Source organism: Schistocerca piceifrons, chromosome 8, assembly GCF_021461385.2.
Source record: "Schistocerca piceifrons isolate TAMUIC-IGC-003096 chromosome 8, iqSchPice1.1, whole genome shotgun sequence".
Classification (NCBI taxonomy): domain Eukaryota; kingdom Metazoa; phylum Arthropoda; class Insecta; order Orthoptera; family Acrididae; genus Schistocerca; species Schistocerca piceifrons.
In genome coordinates, this window is record NC_060145.1 from 161,024,968 (window position 1) to 161,034,332 (window position 9,365).

Sequence of the window (9,365 nt, forward strand, 5' to 3'; positions counted from 1 at the left end):
GGCCATAGTCCAAATAAACAGGATTTGGTATTTCATTTTCACCTTAAAAATTGAATTGTTATGTTTTCTTAATTCAAAAAACTTGTATCAACAGTCTTTTATAAAACATCGATAATTAAGAATTTGTATCTGAAATGGAAACAGGAATTTCATGTCCAATATGTAATTAGAAATGAGAAGACATATATTATTCATAAAAAATGCATAAGAGTTTTATAATTATGAGATGCAGGTATTTCAAATTGAATGAGGAAAGTCAAATGGATAGGGGAAGATATGAACCAGTGCACGGGTAATCGCATTTGGTTCTTACTTATTACGCTACTATCCGTGCTACACATTCTGTGCGCAAAGGTTAATCAACTGCATAGTATACAGCCAGGGGGAAGATTTCAAAGCCGATTATCTCCGTAAATTTACAAGAGACATTAAAAACAGCCTTTTTCTCGGCACTTTTTAACCGTGTTCCACGCACATACTTCACTACAGAACAGAAAGCAGCCTCAGTCATTTTTATATTGTGCATTAACAGCGTGACAATCGGAGTACAACTCTGCAGAGGCAGCAACTGTACATGATTTTTTAAATACAAACTACATAGCTAAAGCGTGATTAAGAAAAACGTTGATTGCTGTTAATACATTTGAATATCTTAAAGCTTAATTAATGTAACTTAATAATAATGATATGAATATAATAGAGGGAAACATTCCACATGGGAAAAATATATCTAAAAACAAAGATGATGTAACTTACCAAATGAACAGGCGCGCGCGCGCGCGCGCGCACACACACACACACACACACACACCAAATGAACAGGGGCGCGCACACACACACACACCAAATGAACAGGGGCGCGCACACACACACACACACACACACACACAAAATTCGAGCTTTCGCAACCTAAGGTTGCTTCATCAGGAAAGAGGGAGGGATAGGGAAAGACGAAAGGATGTGGGTTTTAAGGGAGAGGAGTCATTCCAATCCCGGGAGCGGAAAGACTTACTTTAGGGGGAGAAAAGGACAGGTATACACTCACACACATGTCCATCCGCACATATACAGACACAAGCAGACCTATGTGAAGGCACAGAGTTTGGGCAGAGATGTCAGTCGAGGCGGAAGTACAGAGGCAAAAAGGTTGTTGAATGACAGGCGAGGTATGAGCGGCGGCAACTTGAAATTAGCGGAGGTTGAGGCCTGGTGGGTAACAGGAAGAGAGGATATATTGAAGGGCAAGTTCCCATCTCTGGAGTTTTGATATGTTGGTGTTAGTGGGAAGTATCCAGATAACCAGCACGGTGTAACACTGTGCCAAGATGTGCTGGCCGTGCACCAAGGCACGTTTACCCACAGGGTGATCCTCATTACCAACAAACACTGTCTGCCTGTGTCCATTCATGCAAATGGACAGTTAGTTGCTGGTCATTCCCACATAGAAAGCTTCACAGTGTAGGCAGGTCAGTTGATAAATCACGTGGGTGCTTTCACACGTGGCTCTGCCTTTGATCGTGTACACCTTCCGGGTTACAGGACTGAATTAGGTGGTGGTGGTGGTGGGAGGGTGCATGGGACAGGTTTTACACCGGGGGGGTGGGGGGGCGGGGTTACAAGGGTAGAAGGGTAGGAGCCAGAGGGTAGGGAAGGTAGTTTGGGGATTTCATAGGGATGAACCAAGAGGTTACGAAGGTTAGGTTGACGGCGGAAAGACACTCTTGGTGGAGTGGGGAGGATTTCATGAAAGCTGGATCTCATTTCAGGGCAGGATTTGAGGATGTCGTATCCCTGCTGGAGAGCCACATTCAGAGTCTGATCCAGTCCCGGAAAGTGTCCTGTCACAAGTGGGGCACTTTTGGGGTTCTTCTGTGGGAGGTTCTGGGTTTGAGGGGATGAGGAAATGGCTCCGGTTATTTGCTTCTGTACCAGGTCGGGAGAGTAGTTGCGGGATGTGAAAGCTGTTTTTAGATTGTTGGTGTAATGGTTCAGGGATTCTGGACTGGAGCAGATTAGTTTGCCACGAAGACCTAGGGTGTAGGGAAGGGACCTGATGTCCAGGCGGAGCTTCAAGGAATCCTTAAAACCTTAGGCCCCCTACAAAACCTTTCACGTGACTCCATCAACCTCCTGACCCCACCAACACCTCACACCCCTACCTTCTACCTACTTCCTAAAATTCACAAACCCAATCATCCCGGCCGCCCTATTGTAGCTGGGTACCAAGCCCCCACAGAACGTATCACTGCCTACGGAGATCAAAAACTTCAACCCATTACATGCAGTCTCCCATCCTTCATCAAAGACACCAACCACTTTCTCGAATGCCTGGAATCCTTACTCAATCTGTTACCCCTGGAAACCATCCTTGTAACCATTGATGCCACTTCCTTATACACAAATATTCCGCACGTCCAGGGCCTCGCTGCGATGGAGCACTTCCTTTCACGCCGATCACCTACCACCCTACCTGAAACCTCTTTCCTCATTACCTTAGCCAGCTTCATCCTGACTCACAACTTCTTCACTTTCGAAGGCCAGACACACCAACAATTAAAGGGAACAGCCATGGGTACCAGGATGGCCCTCATACGCCAACCTATTTATGGGTCGCTTAGAGGAAGCCTTCTTGGTTGCCCAGGCCTGCCAACCCAAAGTTTGGTACAGATTTATTGATGACATCTTCATGATCTGGACTCACAGTGAAGAAGAACTCCAGAATTTCCTCTCCAACCTCAACTCCTTTGGTTCCATCAGATTCACCTGGTCCTACTCCAAATCCCACGCCACTTTCCTTGACGTTGACCTCCATCTGTCCAATGGCCAGCTTCACACATCCGTCCACATCAAACCCACCAAAAAGCAACAGTACCTCCATTATGACAGCTGCCACCGATTCCACATCAAAACGGTCACTTCCCTACAGCCTAGGTCTTCGTGGCAAACGAATCTGCTCCAGTCCTGAATCCCTGAACCATTACACCAACAACCTGAAAACGGCTTTGGCATCCCGCAACTATCCTCCAGACCTTGGTACAGAAGCAAATAACCAGAGCCACTTCCTCATCCCCTCAAACCCAGAACCTCCCACAGAAGAACCCCAAAAGTGCCCCACTTGTGACTGGATACTTTCCAGGACTGGATCAGACTCTGAATGCGACTCTCCAGCAGAGATATGACTTCCTCAAATCCTGCCCTGAAATGAGATCCATCCTTCATGAAATCCTCCCCACTCCACCAAGAGTGTCTTTCCGCCGTCCACCTAACCTTCGTAACCTCTTGGTTCATCCCTGTGAAATCCCCATACCATCTTACCTACCCTCTGGCTCCTACTCTCGTAACCGCCCCCGGTGTAAAACCTGTCCCATGCACCCTCCCACCACCACCTACTCCAATCCTGTAACCCGGAAAGTGTACATGATCAAAGGCAGAGCCACGTGTGAAAGCACCCACGTGATTTATCAACTGACCTGCCTACACTGTGAAGCTTTCTATGTGGGAATGACCAGCAACTAACTGTCCATTTGCATGAATGGACACAAGCAGACAGTGTTTGTTGGTAATGAGGATCACCCTGTGGGTAAACATGCCTTGGTGCACAGCCAGCACATCTTGGCACAGTGTTACACCGTGCAGGTTATCTGGATACTTCCCACTAACACCAACCTATCAGAACTCCAGAGATGGGAACTTGCCCTTCAACATATCCTCTCTTCCTGTTACCCACCAGGCCTCAACCTCCACTAATTTCAAGTTGCTGCAGCTCATACCTCACCTGTCATTCAACAACCTCTTTGCCTCTGTACTTCCGCCTCGACTGACATCTCTGCCCAAACTCTTTGCCTTCACATAGGTCTGCTTGTGTCTGTATATGTGCGGATGGACATGTGTGTGAGTGCGAGTGTATACCTGTCCTTTTCTCCCCCTAAGGTAAGTCTTTCCACTCCCAGGATTGGAATGACTCCTTACCCTCTCCCTTAAAACCCACATCCTTTCGTCTTTCCCTCTCCTTCCCTCTTTCCTGGTGAAGCAACCTTGGGTTGCGAAAGCTGTGTGTGTGTGTGTGTGTGTGTGTGTGTGTGTGTGTGTGTGTGTGTGTGTGTCTATCAACATACCAAAGCTTTCGTTTGGTAAATGCATCATCTTTGTTTTTAGATATAACTTAATAATAAGATATTTAATACATAAGTAGGACCTACTTCCAAGAGTGTAACACCAGTGTACGCGTGCTACGACTTCTGACCAATCATCGCATTTGTTTGTTTACATGAGGTTTATTCTTATGATGAACAGATTGTAGTCACTATTCGCAGTTGTGAATTCATTTTATATTTTTCCTTTTATATCTTTTTTCATTCTAGGAAACTAAAAAGTCACATGGGGCAAGGTCAGGTGAGTATTGGGGGGGGGGGGGGGGGGTGAGCAGCAGGGGTTGTACCATTTTTGGTCAAGAATTGTCATATAGATAGGGCTATCTGAGCAGGGGCATTGTCTGGATGGAAAAACCGGTCACCTGACTGCCACAAATCAGGATGCTTCTGCCACCCACTTTTGCGCAGTCTTTTCAAAACTTCCAAGTGGAAAGCCTGGTTACCTGGCTGACCTTGTGGAACAAACTCTGAGTGGATGACTCCTCTCACATTGAAAAAACAAATTTGCATGGTTTTAATATTTTATTTCATCTGACAAGCTTTCTTGGGGCAAAGCGAACATGAAGTCTTCCACTGCCTTTATTGGTACTTTGATTCAGGATCATAAGCATAGCACCAAGTTTTGTCACCTGTGATAATTTTTGAAAAAAGGTTTGGATCATTTCGGGGCTCTTCTTTCAAAGCACAGCGTGCTTCCACCTGACTTTGTTTTTGTACAGTGCTCAGCAGTCGTGGCATGAATTTGGCAGCCACCCATTTCACTCCCAAATCTGCTGCCACAATTCACTGCATTGAACTCCCGGCAGCTCCACAATTTCTTCAGTGTTCAGTTGTCGATCTACGTTGATGACTGCATGAATGTTTTAACTTTTTCATGAGTTTGGGCCATAAAATGATGACTAGAATGAGGTTTGTTATAAATTGACATTTCACCATTCTTGAAACTGGAAAACCAGTCAAGCACATGAGTCTTCTCCGTAGCTTCATACTTAGGTGCTGTTTTTAACATTTCAAGAGTTTTTCAGTTTTTCCAAGCAAAAAGCATAACTTCACCACCACATGCTGTTCATGAAAATCGGCCTTTGCAAAAAGAACAATCACACAAAACAGTTGTCACAATAAACTCTGCTGAAACTAGGCCTGACCACCTTCAGTGATAGCACTCAGCTTACCGACTCTGAAATGTTCTTTCTATATGTTCCTAGTGGCAAAATGCATACAAAAGCTCGGCCCACCAAAAAAATTAGTTTGTTTTCTTTTGGGTACCCTCTGTAAACTGCATTTGTGGGGGAGGAAAAAAGAAAATAAACAACTTTACAAAACAGCAATATATATAATAGTACTTACAGTGGAAATGTCATATTTTGCTTGGTTCATTTTACAGCAAAACTAATCAGTAAGTGACATTAGTTTTCCTTTATTTGGCTGTAACCATTATACAACAGTCTACATAAATATTCCTGGTAGTGTGCCGCTCCAGAACTCGAAACTGTAACCTTTGAATTGAGTGGGCAAACACTTGACTGACTTAGCTATCTCAAGGTGGCTCACAACCCATTTGGCGCAGTTGTTAGCACACTGGACTCACATTTGAGAGGACGACAGTTCAATCCCGTGTCCGACCATCCTGATTTAGGTTTTCCGTGATTTCCTTAAATTGCTTCAAGCAAATCCCGGGATGGTTCCTTTGACAGGGCACGGCCGACTTCCTTCCCCATCCTTCCCTAATTCGATGAGACCGATGACCTTGCTGTTTGGTCTCTTCCTCCAAACCAAGCCAACCCAACCATCACAACCCATTCTCTCTTTCCCACTTTCCGAACTTCACAGGAGCTCTCCTGCAGACTTTCTGGCACTAACACTTCTAGAAGAAAGGATTTTGTGAAGAAATGGCTTGGCCACAGCATAGTGAAGGCTGTTTCAACACTTCTCCGTGAGACAAGAAGTTTGCTCCTGGACGGGAATAAAGCATGTAGGTTACCCACCAGATGGCCATATTATGCACGCCCTATACATGCACAAGCTGTTTGGCCACTCTTGCCCGAAGTGTACAGCCAGTGGAGTAAGATTGCATATGCTACAGCTCAGCTGCAAGACTGTCCGCACATCAGCCATTTGCTCATCCGTGCCCCTGTCCCATGTCGACCCATCGTCCCACCAACAAGTATACAATCTGGCACAGCCTAGCCTAGGGGGATTGTTTCCAGAATGACTTCTCACTCTGGATTAGAACATGTGCCGATTTGAAACTTAAAGACAGTTTAAAACTATGGACCAGACAAGACTCAAACCTTTGCCTTTTGCCAACAAAAGGTCTAGAGACTGAGCTGTCCAGACATGACACGCGACCCACCCACACAGCTTAACTCCTGCGTACCTTGCAGGACACTAACACTCCTGGATGAAAAGATGAAGGTTCTGTGTTTGAGTGCTGGTCTGACAGTTTTTGTCTGGCAGAAAGTTAAGATTGGCGTGCACACACACTGGTGGTGAGTGAAAATTCATTCTGGAAAAGTCTCAACATCCCACAGTGCCTCATTGAGTTTCTTTAACCATTTTTAAGTAATCAAATCGGCTAACTGTGTGGGTCAAATAGATTTTTGTCTAATAATTACATGCGAATAAAGGAAAATGTCAATAAATGGATTTGTGCATACTGCGTACTCCAATTGGAAGAAATTATTCGAAACAAACAATGATCTATAGAATTTCGGAAATTTTTCTTTCACTTTATTTCAGTCTTTTCTTTCACTTTATTTCAGTCTTTTCTTTCACTTTATTTCAGTCTTTTCTTTTACTTTATTTCAGTCTTTTCTTTCACTTTATTTCAGTCTTTTCTTTCACTTTATTTCAGTCTTTTCTTTCACTTTATTTCAGTCTTTTCTTTCACTTTATTTCAGTCTTTTCTTTCACTTTATTTCAGTCTTTTCTTTCACTTTATTTCAGTCTTTTCTTTTTCACTTTATTTCAGTCTTTTTTTTTTCACTTTATTTCAGTCTTTTTTTTTTTCACTTTATTTCAGTCTTTTTTTTTTTCACTTTATTTCAGTCTTTTTTTTTTCACTCTATTTCAGTCTTTTTTTTTTTTTCACTCTATTTCAGTCTTTTTTTTTTTCACTCTATTTCAGTCTTTTTTTTTTTTTCACTTTATTTCAGTCTTTTTTTTTTTCACTTTATTTCAGTCTTTTTTTTTTTTTTTCACTTTATTTCAGTCTTTTTTTTTTTTTTTTTTTTTTTTTTTTTTTTTTTTTTTTTTTTTTTTTTTTTTTTTTTCAGTCTTTTTTTTTTTCCACTTTATTTCAGTCTCTTTTTTTTTTTCCACTTTATTTCAGTCTCTTTTTTTTTTTTTTCCACTTTATTTCAGTCTCTTTTTTTTTTTTCCACTTTATTTCAGTCTCTTTTTTTCCACTTTATTTCAGTCTCTCTTTTTTTCCACTTTATTTCAGTCTTTTTTTTTTTCCACTTTATTTCAGTCTTTTTTTTCCACTTTATTTCAGTCTTTTTTTTTTCACTTTATTTCAGTCATTTGCATTTTGGCTTAGTGTCTTTGTTGAAATTAATAGTATTCAGCTTCGTTTATTTATATTGTTATTGTATATCACATTTTTATATATAAAAGTTAAAATAACTTAGCTGAAAAATAAACAGGGTTGCATTGTGTTCTGACATCACTTCCAGAAATTGGCTCTCAAGTGAAGTACTTCAAAACTTATATACAAACGAGTGCTCAAAAACAAGGAGAGTGATTTTTGTTATGTACACTGAAAACAGTTAACTGAAAACATCTAAATCAATATCAGTTTTACAATAAAATGCAAAATTTTGTGTAATTTCTTTTAATGTGCTTAACTGCTGCTATTAGAAAAGACATTCTCGACTTTTGAAAAATTTACTAAGGCATACCATTAGACACAACCTGATAGACCACATAATAATTTTAGATGTTAGGACTCTGTTGCATTATTTTCAATATAAAATGGGGGTTGCATTATTTTCAATATAAAATGGGGGAAGATGTGAAAACTGAAGGCACCTGGCCTTGCTTATTTTATCAAAAAAGTTTGCATGTTCTAGAGTTTTAAATTTGAAATTCGAGCTACTTGAACATTCCATGCCTTGTGTCCTTCCCCTCAACTTACAAATGAATGAACTAGGTCATCTGTGGAATACAGTAGTATAGTTGTGTGTCTATTAAAGTGTTATATATATATATATCTCTCTCTCTCTCTCTCTCTCTCTCTCTCTCTCTCTCTCTGTGTGTGTGTGTGTGTGTGTGTGTGTGTGTGTGTGTGTTTTAGATAAGTCATAACATAGTAGATGTACTGGAAAGTGTATCTAGGAAGAGGTTCAAGATATAACTTATTAGTGAAGTATTTCACTTTCACTGAAAATTTTTCTATGGATTATTATTTTTATTATTATATTGATTTTTTGTTTATTTAATTATTTAATATGAACAATTTTGTTGTTTATTGTCTTAGTATATTTTATAGAATTGAATTTTTAAATCATAATATATTGGTAATGTAAGTGTTTTATGAAATATTATTTTAAATTTTTTAAAGTAGCCCTCCTACTTTACAATTGTGTGTCTTAACAGCAGTTTTCTTCTTATTGTAACAGGGAAGGATTTCCGTTCCAGAGGGTACTTCGGAATGTTGATACAAATATTAAGGTTGTGGACTCGTCTGGACATACAAGTGCAGAAGATTCTTTCAGGGAAGTGAAGAAAGCTATGCGGAGGCTGAGCACATCAACAAAAAGTTCAGAGGAGCACTGAAATGCAGTTTGTTTTCATAAAGATGCGCAGTGGAATGAATATACCTTTTGAAACATCTGCTACAGTACAGGGCTAACAAGTTTTATATTTTTAAAGATTATCTGTGATACAGTATTTTATAGGCAGCATTTTTATCTTTTAACAATAATTCATAAAAATGTATTGTTGCATATGTGTACAATAAATTTTTTGATATCACATCATTTTCTTTTACTTAAAATACCGGATTAGACATGTCTGGTGTCAATCTATCTTTTCCAACATTGTTGATACTCCTACCTGGAGCTTGCATTTTTTATTGAAATTCTGAATATTCCTAAAGGAACGTTACATAATGGGAATAAATCCTCTTACTATTTCCAGACCCTCACTTTGTTCAAAGCTTCATTAACTCATTTCAAGGCTGTAGGTCATATATAATGTCTTAATATCACT

At 40.4% G+C, this 9,365-nt stretch overlaps 1 protein-coding gene across 8 annotated transcripts in view; it reads left to right on the plus strand.

Annotated features, from left to right (window-relative positions):
- The window catches only part of LOC124711709 (uncharacterized protein DDB_G0284459-like), a 167,126-nt gene extending 158,026 nt beyond the window's left edge, over positions 1–9,100 (plus strand). For 6 of the 8 annotated variants that reach the window (XM_047241916.1, XM_047241912.1, XM_047241914.1 and 3 more), the window contains exon 10: positions 8,774–9,100. In XM_047241916.1, coding sequence (XP_047097872.1) covers positions 8,774–8,930 — 157 coding nt within the window. In that variant the 3' untranslated portion in view covers positions 8,931–9,100. The remainder of the gene's footprint in view (positions 1–8,773) is intronic. The other 2 variants (XM_047241919.1, XM_047241920.1) reach the window with 2 other exon arrangements.
- The last annotated feature ends 265 nt before the right edge of the window (positions 9,101–9,365 follow it).